Source organism: Branchiostoma floridae, chromosome 12 (genome assembly GCF_000003815.2).
Source record: "Branchiostoma floridae strain S238N-H82 chromosome 12, Bfl_VNyyK, whole genome shotgun sequence".
Classification (NCBI taxonomy): Eukaryota; Metazoa; Chordata; class Leptocardii; order Amphioxiformes; family Branchiostomatidae; genus Branchiostoma; species Branchiostoma floridae.
This window is the reverse complement of record NC_049990.1, coordinates 16,473,237-16,494,490: the sequence shown is the minus strand read 5'-3', so window position 1 is coordinate 16,494,490 and position 21,254 is coordinate 16,473,237. Positions and strand designations below refer to the sequence as shown.

General features: G+C 42.1%; 1 protein-coding gene, 1 long non-coding RNA gene and 1 pseudogene across 2 annotated transcripts in view; all 3 read right to left on the bottom strand.

Annotated features, from left to right (window-relative positions):
• Window positions 1-8,445: 8,445 nt before the first annotated feature.
• Window positions 8,446-9,129, bottom strand: LOC118428188. The gene is made up of 2 exons (XR_004832622.1): window positions 9,073-9,129; window positions 8,446-8,766 (listed from the first exon to the last, which is right to left on the bottom strand). It is a non-coding gene; the product is annotated as an uncharacterized LOC118428188 (long non-coding RNA).
• A 2,715-nt stretch (window positions 9,130-11,844) lies between these two features.
• LOC118427516 lies at window positions 11,845-19,701 on the bottom strand (annotated as a pseudogene).
• An 813-nt stretch (window positions 19,702-20,514) lies between these two features.
• The window catches only part of LOC118427067 (fibropellin-3-like), a 4,293-nt gene continuing 3,553 nt past the window's right edge, over window positions 20,515-21,254 (bottom strand). Inside the window, exons 6-7 of the mRNA XM_035836705.1 lie at window positions 21,003-21,080; window positions 20,515-20,627 (exon numbers count right to left, since the gene is read on the bottom strand). Coding sequence (XP_035692598.1) covers window positions 20,515-20,627; window positions 21,003-21,080 — 191 coding nt within the window. The remainder of the gene's footprint in view (window positions 20,628-21,002; window positions 21,081-21,254) is intronic.

The following is a 21,254-nucleotide window of genomic DNA, read 5'->3' as shown; positions in this document are numbered from 1 at the left end:
GTAGAAAAGTTACAAAGTAATTTTGGGTACTCAAATCACTTTTTACATTTTGCTCACGGGTTTTACTATGATACGCAAGTGTTGAAAGTAACGCACATTTTGTTTGAAATTTTGGAAGTCCGATCGTAAGGGGTCGCTTTTTTGCGGTTACCGAAGGGTTCGCTTAGCGGTTAGCGGTTATCCCCTGGGTGAGCCTTCATTCGTATGTAGAAAAGTTACAAAGTAATTTTGGGTACTCAAATCACTTTTAACCTTTTGTTCAAGGGTTTTACTATGATATTCAAGTGTTGAAAGTAACGCACATTTTGTTTGAAATTTCGGAAGTCCGATCGTAAGTCGCTTTTTTGCGGTTCCGAAGGGGTCGCTTAGCGGTTAGCGGTTATCCCCCAGGTGAGCCTTCATTCGTATGTAGAAAAGTTACAAAGTAATTTTAGGTACTCAAATCACTTTTTACCTTTTGCCCACGGGTTTTACTATGATATTCAAGTGTTGAAAGTAACGCACATTTTGTTTGAAATTTCGGAAGTCCGATCGTAAGGGCTATCAGCAAGTCTTCTGACGCACAAGGGCTGCAGTCTGACCTCGATGCGCTAACAGAATGGCAAAATCGTTGGCTCATGTCGTTCAACCCCTCTAAATGTCACATCCTCCATATCACCCGTAAAAAGCACCCCATCATAACTCAGTACTCCCTCTGTGGAGAAGCCCTTACCGGTGTTAAGTCCCACCCCTATCTTGTAGTACAACTGTCCGACGATTTGCGGTGGGACACCCATATCAACCACGCCACTAGCAAAGCTGGTAAGGTCCTAGGAGTCATTCGGCGCAACTTGACCCATTGTCCATCTAGGGTCAAGGCCACTTGTTACAAAGCGCTGGTACGGCCCCACTTGGAATATAGTGCCATCGTCTGGGACCCGTACACCAACAAAGGGATACAGGCGGTGGAGGCCGTCCAGCGCAGGGCAGCCCGAGTGACCCTAAATGACTACCGGCAGACTAGCAGCGTGACACAAATGCTTTCAGACCTGCAGTGGCGCCCTCTCTCCGAAAGGAGGAGGAAGCCCGCCTCACCTTTTTCTATAAAGTAGTCAACAATAATATTAACATAGACGCCAGCAATATTCTGAAGCCTGCCCAAGGGCGCACCCGGGGTAGTCACGACTTCAAATATCAACACATATTCGCACGCACCGACATCTACAAACACTCTTTTTTCCCACGCACAATTCCCGAGTGGAATGCCCAGCCTGGCACGGTTGTAAGCGCTCCCAACGTTGAGCACTTCCGTGCCAGGCAGGCGGCCTGCCCGCCCTAACCCGGGAGCCTCAGCTCCCCCCCCCCTACTTTTGCCCCTCGCGGGGTCATTTGGGGGTATATATGCAGATGCAGATGCAGATGCAGATGTAAGGGGTCGCTTTTTTGCGGTTACCGAAGGGTTCGCTTAGCGGTTAGCGGTTGTCCCCCAGGTGAGCCTTCATTCGTATGTAGAAAAGTTACAAAGTAATTTTGGGTACTCAAATCACTTTTTACCTTTTGCCCACGGGTTTTACTATGATATTCAAGTGTTGAAAGTAACGCACATTTTGTTTGAAATTTTGGAAGTTCGATCGTAAGGGGTCGCTTTTTTCCGGTTACCGAAGGGTTCGCTTAGCGGTTAGCGGTTGTCCCCCAGGTGAGCGTTCATTCGTATGTAGAAAAGTTACAAAGTAATTTTAGGTACTCAAATCACTTTTTACCTTTTGCCCACGGGTTTTACTATGATATTCAAGTGTTGAAAGTAACGCACATTTTGTTTGAAATTTCGGAAGTCCGATCGTAAGGGCTATCAGCAAGTCTTCTGACGCACAAGGGCTGCAGTCTGACCTCGATGCGCTAACAGAATGGCAAAATCGTTGGCTCATGTCGTTCAACCCCTCTAAATGTCACATCCTCCATATCACCCGTAAAAAGCACCCCATCATAACTCAGTACTCCCTCTGTGGAGAAGCCCTTACCGGTGTTAAGTCCCACCCCTATCTTGTAGTACAACTGTCCGACGATTTGCGGTGGGACACCCATATCAACCACGCCACTAGCAAAGCTGGTAAGGTCCTAGGAGTCATTCGGCGCAACTTGACCCATTGTCCATCTAGGGTCAAGGCCACTTGTTACAAAGCGCTGGTACGGCCCCACTTGGAATATAGTGCCATCGTCTGGGACCCGTACACCAACAAAGGGATACAGGCGGTGGAGGCCGTCCAGCGCAGGGCAGCCCGAGTGACCCTAAATGACTACCGGCAGACTAGCAGCGTGACACAAATGCTTTCAGACCTGCAGTGGCGCCCTCTCTCCGAAAGGAGGAGGAAGCCCGCCTCACCTTTTTCTATAAAGTAGTCAACAATAATATTAACATAGACGCCAGCAATATTCTGAAGCCTGCCCAAGGGCGCACCCGGGGTAGTCACGACTTCAAATATCAACACATATTCGCACGCACCGACATCTACAAACACTCTTTTTTCCCACGCACAATTCCCGAGTGGAATGCCCAGCCTGGCACGGTTGTAAGCGCTCCCAACGTTGAGCACTTCCGTGCCAGGCAGGCGGCCTGCCCGCCCTAACCCGGGAGCCTCAGCTCCCCCCCCCCTACTTTTGCCCCTCGCGGGGTCATTTGGGGGTATATATGCAGATGCAGATGCAGATGCAGATGTAAGGGGTCGCTTTTTTGCGGTTACCGAAGGGTTCGCTTAGCGGTTAGCGGTTGTCCCCCAGGTGAGCCTTCATTCGTATGTAGAAAAGTTACAAAGTAATTTTGGGTACTCAAATCACTTTTTACCTTTTGCCCACGGGCTTTTACTTTGATATTCAAGTGTTGAAAGTAACGCACATTTTGTTTGAAATTTCGGAAGTCCGATCGTAAGGGGTCGCTTTTTTGCGGTTACCGAAGGGTTCGCTTAGCGGTTAGCGACTATCCCCCAGGTGAGCCTTCATTCGTATGTAGAAAAGTTACAAAGTAATTTTGGGTACTCAAATCACTTTTAACCTTTTGTTCAAGGGTTTTACTATGATATTCAAGTGTTGAAAGTAACGCACATTTTGTTTGAAATTTCGGAAGTCCGATCGTAAGGGGTTGTTTTTTTGCGGTTACCGAAGGGTTCGCTTAGCGGTTAACCCCCAGGTGAGCCTTCATTCGTATGTAGAAAAGTTACAAAGTAATTTTGGGTACTCAAATCACTTTTTACATTTTGCTCACGGGTTTTACTATGATACGCAAGTGTTGAAAGTAACGCACATTTTGTTTGAAATTTTGGAAGTCCGATCGTAAGGGGTCGCTTTTTTGCGGTTACCGAAGGGTTCGCTTAGCGGTTAGCGGTTATCCCCTGGGTGAGCCTTCATTCGTATGTAGAAAAGTTACAAAGTAATTTTGGGTACTCAAATCACTTTTAACCTTTTGTTCAAGGGTTTTACTATGATATTCAAGTGTTGAAAGTAACGCACATTTTGTTTGAAATTTCGGAAGTCCGATCGTAAGGGGTTGTTTTTTTGCGGTTACCGAAGGGTTCGCTTAGCGGTTAACCCCCAGGTGAGCCTTCATTCGTATGTAGAAAAGTTACAAAGTAATTTTGGGTACTCAAATCACTTTTTACATTTTGCTCACGGGTTTTACTATGATACGCAAGTGTTGAAAGTAACGCACATTTTGTTTGAAATTTTGGAAGTCCGATCGTAAGGGGTCGCTTTTTTGCGGTTACCGAAGGGTTCGCTTAGCGGTTAGCGGTTATCCCCCAGGTGAGCCTTCATTGGTATGTAGAAAAGTTACAAAGTAATTTTGGGTACTCAAATCACTTTTTACCTTTTGCCCACGGGTTTTACTATGATACTCAAATGTTGAAAGTAACGCACATTTTGTTTGAAATTTCGGAAGTCCGATCGTAAGGGGTCGCTTTTTTGCGGTTACCGAAGGGTTCGCTTAGCGGTTATCCCCCAGGTGAGCCTTCATTCGTATGTAGAAAACTTACAAAGTAATTTTGGGTACTAAAATCACTTTTTACCTTTTGCCCACGGGTTTTACTTTGATATTCAAGTGTTGAAAGTAACGCACATTTTTTTTGAAATTTCGGAAGTCCGATCGTAAGGGGACGCTTTTTTTGCGGTTACCGAAGGGTTCGCTTAGCGGTAAGCGGTAATCCCCCAGGTGAGCCTTCATTCGTATGTAGAAAAGTTACAAAGTAATTTTGGGTACTCAAATCACTTTTTACCTTTTGCCCACGGGTTTTACTTTGATATTCAAGTGTTGAAAGTAACGCACATTATGTTTGAAATTTCGGAAGTCCGATCGTAAGGGGTCGCTTTTTTGCGGTTACCGAAGGGTTCGCTTAGCGGTTAGCGGTTATCCCCCAGGTGAGCCTTCATTCGTATGTAGAAAAGTTACAAAGTAATTTTGGGTACTCAAATCACTTTTTACCTTTTGCCCACGGGTTTTACTATGATACTCAAGTGTTAAAAGTAACGCACATTTTGTTTGAAATTTCGGAAGTCCAATCGTAAGGGGTCGCTTTTTTGCGGTTACCGAAGGGTTTGCTTAGCGGTTAGCGGTTATCCCCCAGGTGAGCCTTCACTCGTATGTAGAAAAGTTACAAAGTAATTTTGGGTACTCAAATCACTTTTTACCTTTTGCCCACGGGTTTTACTATGATACTCAAGTGTTAAAAGTAACGCACATTTTGTTTGAAATTTCGGAAGTCCGATCGTAAGGCGTCGCTTTTTGCGGTTACCGAAGGGTTCGCTTAGCGGTTAGCGGTTATCCCCCAGGTGAGCCTTTATTCGTATGTAGAAAAGTTACAAAGTAATTTTGGGTACTCAAATCACTTTTTACCTTTTGCTCAAGGGTTTTACTATGATATTCAAGTGTTGAAAGTAACACACATTTTGTTTGAATTTTCGGAAGTCCGATCGTAAGGGGTTGCTTTTTTGCGGTTACCGAAGGGTTCGCTTAGCGGTTAACCCCCAGGTGAGCCTTCATTCGTATGTAGAAAAGTTACAAAGTAATTTTGGGTACTCAAATCACTTTTTACCTTTTGCCCACGGGTTTTACTTTGATATTCAAGTGTTGAAAGTAACGCACATTTTGTTTGAAATTTCGGAAGTTCGATCGTAAGGGGTCGCTTTTTTGCGGTTACCGAAGGGTTCGCTTAGCGGTTAGCGGTTATCCCCCAGGTGAGCCTTCATTCGTATGTAGAAAAGTTACAAAGTAATTTTGGGTACTCAAATCACTTTTTACCTTTTGCCCACTGGTTTTACTTTGATATTCAAGTGTTGAAAGTAACGCACATTTTGTTTGAAATTTCGGAAGTCCGATCGTAAGGGGTCGCTTTTTTGCGGTTACCGAAGGGTTCGCTTAGCGGTTAGCGGTTATCCCCCAGGTGAGCCTTCACTCGTATGTAGAAAAGTTACAAAGTAATTTTGGGTACTCAAATCACTTTTTACCTTTTGCCCACGGGTTTTACTATGATACTCAAGAGTTGAAAGTAACGCACATTTTGTTTGAAATTTCGGAAGTCCGATCGTAAGGGGTCACTTTTTTGCGGTTACCGAAGGGTTCGCTTAGCGGTTAGCGGTTATCCCCCAGGTGAGCCTTCACTCGTATGTAGAAAAGTTACAAAGTAATTTTGGGTACTCAAATCACTTTTTACCTTTTGCCCACGGGTTTTACTATGATACTCAAGAGTTGAAAGTAACGCACATTTTGTTTGAAATTTCGGAAGTCCGATCGTAAGGGGTCACTTTTTTGCGGTTACCGAAGGGTTCGCTTAGCGGTTAGCGGTTATCCCCCAGGTGAGCCTTCATTCGTATGTAGAAAAGTTACAAAGTAATTTTGGGTACTCAAATCACTTTTTACCTTTTGCCCACGGGTTTTACTTTGATATTCAAGTGTTGAAAGTAACGCACATTATGTTTGAAATTTCGGAAGTCCGATCGTAAGGGGTCGCTTTTTTGCGGTTACCGAAGGGTTCGCTTAGCGGTTAGCGGTTATCCCCCAGGTGAGCCTTCATTCGTATTTTCGGGTTTTACTATGATTTGCGTCTTATATTCACGAATTACTTCGCAATTCGAACCGGAACCTTAAAGCCTCATACCGGACTTTTGTTGCCTTATTTACAATAGTGCTTAAATATGCAACTTTAATGGGCGAAAATCCAATAAAGAAACAGCTCTACTGGAGATGTTTTAATTTCTATTGAAAAATCACTTATCCAGTACTCAATAAAAAAAAAATTCCCCAAAATCTGACAGGTGGATCGATTTTTATAACATCTATAACTGCACATAAATACTATCCAGAAAGTGGGGCTTTCCTTCAGTGACCCGCTGACCACATTACTCAGGACAAACAAACGTTCACGTCCGAGAATCGGCCGAATGCCGAAACTTTTCCACCCGATCCTGTCAGAAATACACAACCTTTCATCTCAAATCCTTCGATATGACATGGGAGCGATAAAAGGAAATTCATCGTCTACACGATTTTGGGGCCCCATTCATATTTCGGAGGGAATACTTCTGAGTGCCCACCCGCGGAGTAATACCGGAACGAGGCCTTCAGTGCGGATTACAGATATCCGGTCAGATTTGAACTTTGACCCGAAACCTTGACCTGGCGTTTCCCTACGCGCCTGGAGCGAGCTTTGTGTGTATTCAAAGTGCGTTTCGAAGGTAGATATATTTATTACCTTTGCCAGAATGGCAAGGTTATGTTTTAGGCTTGTACGTCTGTCTGTCTGTCTGTCTGTCTGTCTGTCTGTCTGTCTTTCTGTCTGTCTGTGAACAGCATCACTCGAAAAGCGCCTTTGATTGATCCTGATGATATTTGGTAGGTGGATATAGGGGTCGTAATCCCCATACTACTTCTCTTGCCCTCGCATGTTCTAAGTTTATGACCTTTGTGATCCTTTGTGATCCTTTGTCCTGCTCAGACTTTTTTTGTCAACCCTCCTAAGCTGGTTGTTTAATCTGATCAGTAAAACGTGACCTATTCTGTGCTGCTGCTGCAGACTTCCAGATCAATGCGGTTTCCTGTGGTAAGAAATGCCACAAACCTGTATTTACTGGACCCACCTACAGGAATCATATATGTGCATCCCGTATATATACGGGTTCATCAGGACAGCCTTGTAGATACCAGATCTATACATATATTACTGTATGTACATAGTACATATCATATTGTACATAGTATATATTGAAATATGTTCGTGTTTTGTTTTAGGGAAATATAGTCTTAACCAGCCACGACAACTCATTAGTGATGAGAGTCCTTGTTTCTTACTTTATAACCAATGGCCATAATCTGCATTCTCAAATGAGGTGCTTTTAGCCATCTCTCTTAAAGCCAATGCGACTTAGGTCTAGACAATGCAGCGCAATAAAGACCAAGATTCCCCATTATATAGCGCAAGAGATAAACACCCAAGTACGTCAATGGGGACATCCTATCTCAAGAGGGCTTTATAACGTCATTTATGCCCGAAATCACCCAGCTATTTGATGTAATCTATAGATACCTAACTGTCAAAAGGATTTGCGGTCATAGAAGGATTTGAAAGGGTTTACAGCTGTGTATTGACATACATCTTCCAGGTCCACAACTTAAACGCAGTTACAACTAAAAAATGGGAGATCAAATTCCAACCTAATTGCAGCTAGTGCGTCAATATGGAAGCAGGGTTGTAGCCAGCCTTAAATCATTTTCAGTCCCCTCGATTTTGAATCAGAAAGAACCAGACGTCGAGCCGAAGGCATTTCGTCCCTAAGGGGATCCGGGGGCATACTCCCCTGAAAAATTTTGAAATCTAGACCCCCTGAAACCCAATGCCCTGCATTTTGAGGTGTCAATTTTGCTGGTAGACTAAGCTGTTCATCTGTTTTGGTGAAAAATTACACAAGAAGACATTTTTTTTATATCTTTACTGACTTTACATATAGATTTTGTCCATTACCGAGGACGGAATGGGCAAAAATTTTTTCTGTCCCCAGCTGCAAAATTCCTTCAAAGGACTGAAGAACGGATGCTGGCTACAACCCTGTATGGAAGTAACAATCTTTCTTTCTATGACACATATTGTTTGTAAAGGATGTAATGTATCAATGCTATTGGAAAATTCGGGAACAATGTGGCGAGTCATGATGCCACTTCGCTAGAAGACTAAGTGTGTGGCATCCATGCGGTGAAGAGGGCTATATGCTGTGATTACGATGGCAAAAATTAGCATGAGGCACTAGGCACATTAGCGTGAGGCACAAGACTGGAATTCCATAGGATGGGGCTTGATAAAACAGACTAGGATATCACATTGGATAAAATATGGTTGAATAACACGTAGCATAACAAGTTATAGCTCAACACATGATTTATGTTTGATGGAAGCAGGTTTATTGTAACTGCGCACATTGATGCGATGAGAAAATCGTTAGGCTCGACTGTTATGCAGCTGTGGAGTAGAATGGACTGGGGATGATCCTGGTTTTTGATGCAGAAAAACGTTAGGGGCTCAAGTCGCGCTTTTATGACACGTCACATCAATTATCTAAAACATAACTTTGTCTTTCCTTCACACAGTAACTCGCAAAAAAAAACGTCAGATAACCGTAAGATAATCATACTGACTTACATGATACTTAATAAGGTCTCTTCATCGTTGTGTCAAGTGGTCTGCATCAAGGCAACGTCTCTTGTGGACCATCCTGCGCCATTCCATGCAATTCTGGGCCGTCACTTCTACGTTTCTAAGATAATCATACGAACCCAGATTGTAATAGAATGTTACAACTTCCGCTGTCTATACGTGTTGCTCATCTTCTAAGGTTGTGCCCCTTTGTTAATAATGTCTATGGTTCTATTTTATTAATGAGGTTCAAACGTTGATTCAAAGAATAAAGCTTCTGCAACTGTTAACATATGGATTGTAGTTTTACATGAATAGATTGATACTCTAAAGAGGGCGTCTTTTCAACTAAAAATAAACTTGGATTATAGCAGTTAGTAGGGATATCATCAGGTTAATTTGACTCTTCAGACAATAATTATGTTACCTGGTTTGGATATGTCTTCTCGTCATTGCAGAGTGGACCGTGAAACAGCATCAAGATTGCTTCGCCAAGGGAGTGCATCCTATGGCAAAGACAAGAAAAGCGCCGTCCAACGGTTAAAATTATCATTGCAGGAAAACCCGCTTCCGTCATGGTCAAAACTAACTTGGATGGTATCACATCAAACAGGCCATACAAGATCGATGCACAAAGTCTGGAAGACTGGTATCATTCACCAAGTTGACTACTACATGTACATCGAACTAGTTTCCCTTCTACAACTACGGTCATGGCTACATGTTTAAAATTAATGATGTCGTCATCCATAAAACTTACCTGCCGTGGCCTTGCTGACATTGTATTTCCATGTCCCGTGAACAGCAGTACAGAAGAGGTTGGTGCCCATCATAAGCTGTGGTGTTAGAAACTACTGCACGAGTCTCCCAACAAGACGATGTGTCAGCTCTGGCCCGTGGGTCTACCTGGACAAGCTCAGCCAGTGGTGACCAGAACTGCATGCAAAGAGACAGAATAATCTTTGTGTACTATTCACAGCGTCACACCTGTCCCCGCGCGCCACAGACAGGTGGTCAGTTAACTCAATTTTGGAGGGTAACCAATCGAGGAGTTATGCAAATGTACACGTATGCTAATGAGTGCAGGGGTATAAAAGGGAAAGATATTATAACAAAAAAAGGCGCACAGTTTGACTTTGGGGAGGAAGATAAAAAGGTGGTTGGCAGAAACAGGCGAAAATTAAAGTCGGGTCAATTAGGGACAGTAGGAAGGGTATGAGGGTGTTGAGATATAAAGAAGAAGGTATCTTTACCCTAAACACCCAACCATCCTCTCTAATTTCTTATGGCTTGGGAAAGGTACTCGCCTCGCTCTCTGCTCAGGGATGGAGATCTTTGAGGTTGACACACATCCCCAACATATTTTCAGAATTTCGAGTTCCAAAGGCGCGAGGCGGCACAAGGAGGACCATGGAAATTTTGAAATCTTGACCCTCTAAAATGATATTTCCTGCATTCTGATGGGCAAATTTTGCTGGCAGACTAAGCTAACTTCAATGACATTTCTATTTGCAAAAAAAAGAAGATTTTGAGGGTATATACCATATTTTACCATGTCGATGACCGAAGCCGAAGGTGAAAGGAGTCGCAAGTGAGGTCCGGCGAAATTTTGAAATCTTGATCCTCTGAAACGCAATTTCCTGTGTTTTGAAGGACTAAATTTACTGGTAGACTACGTTTCAACTTACGAAATTTGGGAGGCCAGCTACGATTTACGGGTAATTTTTAGGCTTTATTCCGCTTTACGTGAAATTTTTAGGCTAGATTACGCCTTACGTGAAATACACTGGCTACGCTTTACGGTAAATTTTCCATCCTCACTACGAATTACGTGAAATAAAATAGCTTACCCTACGAATTACGGGAATTAAAAAGGCCTGCCTACGCCTTACGGAAAAGAGCATGCAGACCCTCAGGAAGGTGGAAATCGGGTTCTTGGTCCCTTAGCATAAGGAGCTTTTATCAAGATTGATAAAAGCTTCTTGCTTAGCAAGACAACTTTCCCAGCCAGAGAAGGTCAATTGCTTATTATGCTCTTTTGTTCTTCAATCAATCACAAACAATACTAAACCAACAGACTGTATACATCAGATCTGCACTGCTTCCCAATGTTGTGCTTTGTGGCTTAGGTGGTAAGGGTTTACGATTATGACTTACAATTGTATTTTGGCCCAGGTTCTAATTGTCTACAAGAGTATAAAGGGGTTGCATTTCATTTGCTAATCGACGTGCAGTCTGATAACAGTTATTAGACTGCACGTCGATCAGTAAACAGAAGGTCACTAGTCACAAACATGCGACAAAAATATATGATGCACAAAGTAAAGGTGTTTGTCTTTTGAATCCAGCTTAACTTAGAAATGTACCAGAAATATTTTACATGACATTGTGTTGTTCTGGTTAGAGTCTGTTGGAGGCTCTGTCTGTTGTGTTTACTAGTATTGTCAAATAATATACTCCACGATCCAATAAAGCCATTCTAGCTTTGTGCAAATCACTTTCAAAGTAACATTTTCGTACTTCTAGCTCTGTATAGTCAATTAATTCAAATTATTACAAATGGTATCTGTATTAATATTGTATCACACAATCGATTGACATAAATCAGCTAAAATAGATTACTCTGTGTAAAAGTATTAGTGAAAGGGCGTTTTACTATCCACAGCCAAATGTCAGTATTAGCGACGGAATGCCCGTGGATTTCATCACTACATACTGATGAAGTCCACAGCCAAATGTCAGTATTAGCGACAGAATGCCCGTGGATTTCATCACTACATACTGATGAAGTCTACAGCCAAATGTCAGTATTAGCGGCGGAATGCCCGTGGATTTCATCACTACATACTGATGAAGTCTACAGCCAAATGTCAGTATTAGCGACGGAATGCCCGTGGATTTCATCACTACATACTGATGAAGTCCACAGCTAAATGTCAGTATTAGCGACGGAATGCCCGTGGATTTCATCACTACATACTGATGAAGTCCACAGCCAAATGTCAGTAGTAGCGGCGGAATACATATTGATGAACTCCACAGCTGTGGAGTTCATCAATCCACGGTCCTTGGATATACCTCCTTACAGGTAAATAAAGTTAACGTTACATGCTTCCAGAATTTATACTTGGATAATTTTATTCATATTTATGTATTTTGACTCGTAAAAGACATGAGTAAAAATGACAAACTGTGGATATGATTTTTGCTGCAGGTGGTTTATTGATCAATCTCTAGTTAGACTCTAAAGTTAAAATAAGACCCTAAATCACCCACAAAAAACAGTTTCAAGACAAGTATGAAGCGGCCATTGGCTGGTCGTTGTCACGTGGGAGGCTCAAGTGGTGACGTCACTCAGGCTTGCACGAGAAGGCTGCCGCGCCTTCAGGGGTGCAGTTCATGCCATCCGGACAGGAGGTGCTGCTGCACTGGTACGGCAGACCCCGGGCGACGGGAGATGGGTCTAGATAAACACAATACACATAAGAGGGGGATGTAAGTAGTTTTTTTATTACAAATGTAATAGAATAGAATTTGATAAATTATTGGTGCGTACTACGGCTGTCATTATATGTTCAAAATAATGGTATCTTATCTAAAAGGTATGAAAGTTTGAAGGACCAATCACATGGAATAACATGATTCATGAGCGCATTTTTTAAAATTTCCACCTTAACCTGCTAATAACCTGTAGTTAAACTACCTGGGGGGACAACTGCTGTGTCGTGTTTGTACTCAATATTGATCAATTGAGGTCTTCTTTTGATTAATTGTTCAATGACATTTGTTACCTACAGTATTAACAATGATGATGAACTTTACTTACGAACGCATTGGAAGTAGAAGGTGAAATCCTGACAGACAAACCCAAAAGGACACTGGACTTGGGAACACCAGTCCGTGTCTGGAGAAAACAAAGAAAAGATAAAACACAATAGAACGAAATTTTGCTACCTTCATTATTCTCAGCATAGGCATGTATTAGGTGATCAAATCATATATAGCATAATCAGATTGGTATGTCAGACGTATACGGTCTCAAACATGGCTGCAGTTATAAGCAGAGACGAGCGTGGTATAGAATCCGTCCCATCCTGGCTATAACGCTGCCCTGTGGCAAAATGTAATACGGCCGATTCAGGACACGAAGATTAACAACTACGAGAACAACTTTACCCCAAACACTTCTCGGCACTGGAATAGCCTACCCAGACACGTTACCGACTCTTCCACAACCCCAGAATTCAAGGCTCGCTACAAAATCCACCTCTTGTCCTGAATTTAAGATTACCTCAGACTTAACTTCCATATTTTCCTCCTAATGTCTTCCTGTAGGTAACGTTATATTATGGATCAATTTCCACGATAGCTTTGAAGATGTATGACTCATTTGAATGATTACTGATTATCTTATATTGTATAGTTATTCTATGCTTACCGTCGTGGATTTTATACATGTTATGTGAACACGTATGTACGTTTGCATTTTTGTGGGTCAGCAGTAACCAGCAAGAGCTGCCTAGGCTGACCCTTGTAATAAGTTACGTTGTGTTCCAGTTAATGAAGAAAGAAAGAAAGAAAGAAGACAATTGCTATCGAAACGTTGGCAAGGAAAACGGTTTTAAGGCCGAGTTACAAGAACCCCATGATTCTGTCACACTAACCTGACTCGCAGTTGTCTCCTTGGTAACCGGTGGGGCAGATGCAGTGGTAGGAGTTGATGTCGTCATGGCAACTCCCGCCATTTTGGCATGGGCCGGAGGCACACTCGTCAATGTCTGTGGAAAAGTAGAGTTTTCAAGCTACTTTTTCTATCCTTCTGTACTTTTTATAATAACCAGAACAAGTTTAAATAGATTATACTAATTCCAGGACTGTAGCCAGCGTCCGTTTTTCCGTTAATTGACGGAAATTTGCTGCGAGTGACGGAAATTTTTAAACCAATCCGTCAACCTTGACAGACAAAAACCCTGGATGGAAGCTACAGGCGGCTTGGGGACGCTGTCCATGGTCGAAAAAAAGCCACACACTGTTTGTTTTGCTATTGTTATGATTGTTGATGACGTGTGTCGGCGCCCTTTCGCATACGATAATGTCATTAAACCCCGTTTTTCAAGGTCTCAGTTCAGTCCTTCTAACTCCTGGAATAGTGCATTCTACAAACTTTGATTGGAATCTTGACAACGTCGAAACCTAACTTGTGTTAGTAATTAGATTTTTCTTACGATCTAGGAAGGATGTCCGTGCCGCCAGTAAACGTTTTGGCTTATGAACGTTAGTAGAGACTTTAGAAGTTGTTCGTAAAAAAATTGTATTAGAAAACGTCAGCGTTGCGTCTTATTTTCTCTCAATGACATCATTTACTTTGTAGTGTCATAGCGAAATCAGTTAATTTTCGCGACAATGGGAATTGGCTGACGGTTAAAAATTTCGGGCTGGCTAGAGCCCTGACTAATTCTAAGGGAGAGACAGTCAGAAAATGACACCAAGGTTGCCTTTTAGATCACTGTTGGATAATGAATTCTAAAAGATTTACTCACTGATTTCACAGAGTTTTCCTCCGAACCCCTCCAGACAGTCACAGAAGGTGGTGGAGCCGCCGAAACAGGAGCTGCAGTTTCCGCCGTTCTGACAGACGTTTGGCTCACACGGTTTCTGAGCTGCAAGGGTAAAAAAACATATATATAATCATAATCACAAGTAACTTATTTCAAGTTTGAGCTGTTCTATGTTGACTTATACGCGAGACAAATGCTAAATAAAACGAAGAGAGAATATTTAAATAGGAACAGTTTAATACCATCCTGGCAGACGTAGTTGTGTTGTCAGAACTGTCCAGGAGAACACACAGGTCCAACGGGGACGAAGGTTCGTCTTTTCCCCATTGTAGGGCAGCTGTGTTTAAAAAATAGAAAATAGAAAATAAAACAACTAAATATTAAACCTTGTTATGCTTGAGGTTAAGCTCCGTTTCATGATTGTCATGAATTGGCATTCAATATCAGATATATTCAAATGATTTTATTTATTTGCACATAAAAAGAAAGTACAGAAAGTAAAGCTAAATCAATCTCAATACCAAGGTACATTTGATTGGCTAAGCCGTAGAAGATCCTGCATGTATAAATATGATCATTTGCGTATCGTTCTCTATTGTATCCATGATATTCGTTTGATGCTTATATCTTTTCTGTATTCACCTGTAACAGGAGACCCATCACTGTAGAAAACAGGAAACGGCGCGGTTTTCATGGCCAGCCAGTTGGACACGCCGGTGGTGGCCGCGATGGAGTTGGCCAGGAACTGTTGCTGCTGCCTGTCTTTCACATCCACCATGCGGCCGTCATTGGTGCTGCAGGCCTGGGTCGCGTCTCGATGATTGAAAGCTGAAGTAGAGAACTGGTAGCAATCCCCGACAAAAGATGCTGGAGCACAAAAATAGTAATGAAAAAAAAAAACTCATGCCAAAGGTAGAGGAAACATGTAGACCTTCAAGACATGATATGTTAAGATAAGTGAAAATAAGTGAGTACAAAAATCCCTTACTGATTCAGTAATTCTGCACGTATTAACTGTTGCATGAATGACGATGACAGGAAAAGATAACTGCTTAACTGGCAAAAAAAAGAATCGATTACGTTTACACCGTGTTGCATTAGAGAGCTTCATTGACTTGTTACTGTACGAACGACTTCTTTATCGTTAGATTTCGTATTGAATAGAGTGGTACCAGTTTCACAGTTCCTTCCGGTAACATCTTTAAGACAGACACAGCTGTACCCATTCACGTGATCCAGGCAGGTCCCTCCCAGCCAACAAGGGCTGCTCGCGCACTCGTCTATGTCTGAAACAGGAAAAAAAGACCCTGAGAAGAAAAATCAACGAGTCTACACCTTAATACTTTGCATACAGCCGACTATGCTGCAAATCCCGTGTCCATATTTTAGTGCCAATACTACAAACCAAATTAAAGGCAATTTATCTTAAGGAAATTACCAACCCTGATCACAGTTGAGTCCTGTCCAGCCGTTGTCACAGCTACAGGTGAAGCTTCCTATGGTGTCATTACAGGCTCCGTGTGCACATGGGAAGGACGCGCACTCATCGATGTCTAAAATAAGAAAATTATATTTTGCTGTGAACATTTTCAGCACTTTTCATATATTGATACTTAATTAAAGCTTTTTTTTTACCCTTTGCATCACATGGCTAGTTACGCACCTTGTGGAGTATGAGTATTGCAATTAGCCTACGGGCATGGATTTGCAAATAAATAAATTATAGTATAAGTCCTTTGGAAGATCTATTTTAAAAAATTCACTACTCAGCCAAAATTTCATGTTACATCCAACTCGGTCAAAATGGTAGTTTAAAGAAAATATACCTTGAGTATCACAAATCGAACAGGACAAATTCATGTCTATAAAAACCGTCTAGTACTAACTTTGATCACAGTTTGTTCCTTCCCAGCCGTTCTCACAGCTACATGTGTAGCCCCCGCCATCATCAGTACAGGTGCCGTGTGCACATGGAGATCTCCCACACGTAGGGGCTGGAGACAATAGTTTTGTACATTAAGTTGGTCATTTATTGTGCCCCCGGGGAATACGCATTGGCTTCCAAATCAGAGCAAAACACAAGATCAGACCGAGACTCGCCCGTCCTAGTCCCCACCCAACTCTTCCAAGTACCCATCAATTGCTCTTATCCAGATGATTGCTAAATTAAAAAAAAATGTTATATCTGTTGTAGCTGGTGAGGCCGAAGGGCGGTTTTACCGACTATGTAGATACAGATACATTTGATTCCATTCTGCCGTGTATTGAGATATATGTTTGAAAGGGAAAAGGAGAAGTTGCCTCAATAACATTGTCTTGTGAATAAACACCCAGGCTTCAGCCTCACCTGCACACAGCGCGTACATGTTGTTGTAGTCTGCTCCTTGCAGACCCCAGTCGTGAGTCTCGAAGTCCACTCCATAAGCGCTGTCATCATACCAGGCAGGGTTGTACACAAAGGTGTCATCAAGCGGCTGACACTGTTCACCGTGCCCGTCCGTGTGTCCACACAGTTCACTCGAGAGAGCCTTGAGCGTTGTACATTGGATATGGTGAAACGTGATGCAGTCGGAGGCCCAATAGAATTCCCCACACCCGTCCGCACCTGGCCGGAAGCACGGGTACCTCATCCCCCCCGCTTCACACGTGACCTTCACGTTGTCATCTGTCATCGGGCCTGTCGCACGTATCTTCCAAAATGACCAGTTATCAACCGTGGTCAGGTACACCTGTTCGCCTGAAAAGAGCGAGGCATCTTGTTATTACCCTAAAGTAGTTTCTTAAATGACGGTTACAGAAGCACTATAAGCAACTATAAATCAGGGCATTATAGCCATCACCCAACAGAGCCTGACTACGACTGGTATGAACCTCCTGATAGTGTTACAAATTGTTGACGTCACAGTTACGTAAAATCACGTGACCTCGTGGACGATCTTTTAAATCTGACAATCACAGCAGTAAGTTGTGTTGGAACTATTGTCTTAAAGGGTCGGTTACAAGGACATATTCACAACCATTCAATCAATCAATCAATGGTAATTGTCGCACACGCTCTTAAAATACATTAATCATGTATTGGGAAATACATATTTCACACATGATTGCCGAGGCATCCAAACGAGTGTCCACACTTAACGAATTGAAATTTAGATTGCCACGAACAATACTTGATACCATTTATAAGTCCTTCATCCGTCCTCTTCTTGAGTAGACCGATTTTATATGGCATGGATGTACTTTATAATAAACAACAAACAATAAACAATTAACTTTATGTTATTCCAACGATTACAACGTGTCCAGTACGAGTGTGCACTTTAATACAGTCCCAGGGGCAGTAAGAGGTTTTTCATACTCTTTCGCTCCTTACTGAACTTGGTTGGGAAAGACTCTTTGATCGGTGACATGTTCATTCCTTGATCATGTTTTACAAAATAGTTAACGGCCATACTCGCCAGTATCTTAAGGACTTGATCCCTTCCGTAGTTTCTGCTTCTACTTCTCATAATCTTCGCAACAAACACAACCTACGGGTACCGTTGCACTACAACTCGATACGAAAAGTCTTTTATTCCTTATGCAACGCAACACTAGCATGTTCTTGACATTGTTGTTCATTCACTTAACTTTCCATTGTATAAAAAAAACATTCAGTCAAATTAGTACGCCTCTTCCTTTCAATAAATATATAAGTCATGGTCCTCGGTAAACCTGCGCCCTCCTCACACGTCTCCGCATCGGCACCTGCAGCCTGAATCATAGTATTTAGACCCAAGTCCAGCCTGTAACTTAACTGCGGATGTCGAAGTATAAGTTTTTAACCTCCTTGACCTTGGTAACACCCATCATTTCAACCGTTTTCCTGAATCAGCCCGCGTCCATCTACCCTTCCTGTCATATGATACAAACAGCAGAATCTAAACTTAACCCAAACTTATATTGTACATACTAAACGCGTTGTAACCACCTACTAAACCCTTCAATCAATAACTTGTTACACTATATGTGTATTGGACTACCCAAACCATTTGCTCACTTGCTGTGAATTGTTTGTTATATTATTTGTCTTTGTTAGTTGTAATCTTTTGTTTTGAGAGGTGATGTTAATATTAGCATGTTGCTAGAGTGCATCCCCTCTCTGTCCTGTACTGTACTTTGTTGATCAATAATTAAAAAAACATCAATGATATCTGATGATGTCCTCGCATACGACTGCGACTACCATGATATACCCGTCTCGATTGTAACTGGAGAATGCATACCAAATAATCTTATCATGACCTAAACACTGACTCAGAGAGCTCGTCAGGGTAGATAAGGTTAAGAGGTGATGGATCTTCACTTATCTTTTTCAAGTTTGACAAGGTGTAGGAACACAGATGTGCCCCCTATGCCGGTTATTTAGAAATATGGCTCTTAACATCAAAATCTGTCTTTTTTTACACTTTTTAACATGTGTTTTCGCCCCCCTAAGAATATCACTTCCACACGTTCACAAGAGCAGCTGGGTACTACATATTGGGTGCACTACCTGGTACTAGAATGCCCTTGGAAGTAATATTCATGGTATGTTACCTGGTACCTTTATGGCAACATATTACCGATGTTATGACTCGAAAGTCGATACTATATGGTTCGGTGCAAACAAGCCTTCCATGAAAATGATAAAGCCACTTGTTTTAAAAACTGAGGTGTCATGGAAAACAGTGCTATCGCGAATATAAATAAATAAATAAACGTATAAATCAACACCATCTACGGTACGGGCTATGTCAGCTATATTTGTAACAGTATCTCCTTTCTTGTGCTGGAGACATTTCCAAAGCAATAACAAAAACACAAATGAATACTAGTTTTTCATTATGAAGACTATCTACGCGCAAGTTGATATACCTGTTGCTAAATCTTACAAAAACATTCAATTTGGTTAAGTACCAGTCTTAAGAAACACGGGTAAAACACCACTAAATACTAGAAAAATAGTCTTATTGGAGGTGAAGGTACCCTTAGGCCAGGTGTATATAACAAAATGTCCGTCACTCTGATGAATACCTTATTTGCATAATCAATAAAGACATTTCAAATCATGGTAGAAACTTCATATTGGAGATATATAGGTTGCTGGAGGACAGATGAATACTTTAAAAAATATCTTATGTTGAGACTCAAGATGGGGCGAGTTCACTACCCGGGGAGGGCGAGATCGCTAGCCCGAGGGGGGGGGGGGGCATCACGGGGGAGGGAGGGAGATTGCTGTGACACCGAACTAGCCTGCAATTAACCCAACATGAAACGACCACTCTGTAGTTTTCACTATTTTGCCGACATGGTTCGCGGGTAAGTTTGCTCGTTATTTGGCATCTTCGGAAGCTTAAAGTTTAGCAGATAGAATATCGATACACATGTACTCACCGACTGACGCGGCCGGCAGGGTGCCTACAGCCGCAAGGAGAAGCAGAAACTTCCACATCTTTACCGTGCGTTCTAAAAGTCTCGACTGTGAGGACTGTGTTCTGTTTACAACAGTTAATACCGTAATTATTATCAGTATCTCTGAGCGACGGGCGACGTATTGTTATTGTTAGCTGCAGAAAGCCACCAAATCAACATTTCCGACTTGACAACTTGTCGTGTTATCTCGTCAACGTTTAATTGAAAAATACCTCAGCCTACATGTGTGGTGACGAAATCTGGAAGATAATGGGATGGAGTTTGTAGAGACCGAGATGTTCAGCTGAAGAGTCTTTGCGACATCCTAGTTACCAGAGACCGCAGACACGGGTGGTAGACTAGTTTGACAACCCCATACCACCCAAATCACAACATGTAACGCTAGTTCACCTTTATCCGCGGGGGTAACCTTTATCGGTTGTTTTAAAAACAGGGTATTTAGGGATATCAGATCAACGAACGGTGGTTTTCAATTGCAATATTTTCAAAACATTGTAGTTTTTCTTCTTCTTTACATGTGTGCAAGCCTCAACATAATCTATGAAGAAACAGATACACATGTGTGATACATGGCTGTGGTGCTTATAGTGGCTTACAGTGAAAGCTGCCGGAATTTAGACTTTGACACTATCTATTCCTACTTATATGCTTTGTTCCGTAAAGCTATGAGTAAAAAAGGACAGAAACTGTGAACATGATTTTATGCAGATGATTTATTGATCTAACACCCCCTATTTCTATGTGGCGCGTCTATCTCTATCTCTGGTTAGGCTCTACATCGGACAAAAAGCATTTTCAAGGCACGCCTGAAGCAGGCATTGGCTGGTCGTTGTCACGTGGAAGGACCTGTTGTGACATCACTCAGGCCTACATGAGAAGGCTGCCACACCCTCAGGGGTGCAGTTCAAGCCATCCGGACAGGAGGCGCTGCTGCACTGGTACGGCAGTCCCCGGGTAATTGAAGACGGGTCTAGATGCACACAGTGGTCATAATGGGAATTTGTTAGATTTTATTCTACTAAAACATTATAGATTAGTACTGAACGGTTCGTTTTGTGTTTAGAAAATTGTAAGTTGCCTAGAATGCACGAATGCTTTCCAAAAATTAAGATGGTCAGTTATATGGAGTCCTGCTATTCTACTATGCACTTATGAAAATAATTCTTCTTATATCCTTTGTGAAAATGTCTTGCAAATGTCTTGTATTTAAAACTGACTATGGGAACAACTGGTGTGTCGCGTTTTCAGGGAAAGATATATACAAGATATGCTACAATAGGCAGTAAAGTCTTTTAAATCTATGCTTTGTTCGCTTGAAGACGATACTGATAAAAACTCAACTCACGAACGCATTGGAAGTAGAACGTGAAGTCCTGGCAGACAAACCCAAATGGACACGTGACTTGGGAGCACCAATCCAGGTCTAAATAAAGAAAAGACAAAAGGCAAGAAAACGTTAAGACCGATTGCGTTGTCACCCGTGTCAAATGTGACTGAGTCTACTGTAGTCATGCACGGAACCCATCATACTACCAGGGTAGTTACCGAAGAGTTATCGAAACGATGTAAACGGTTTTGAGGACCAGCTGATCAATGA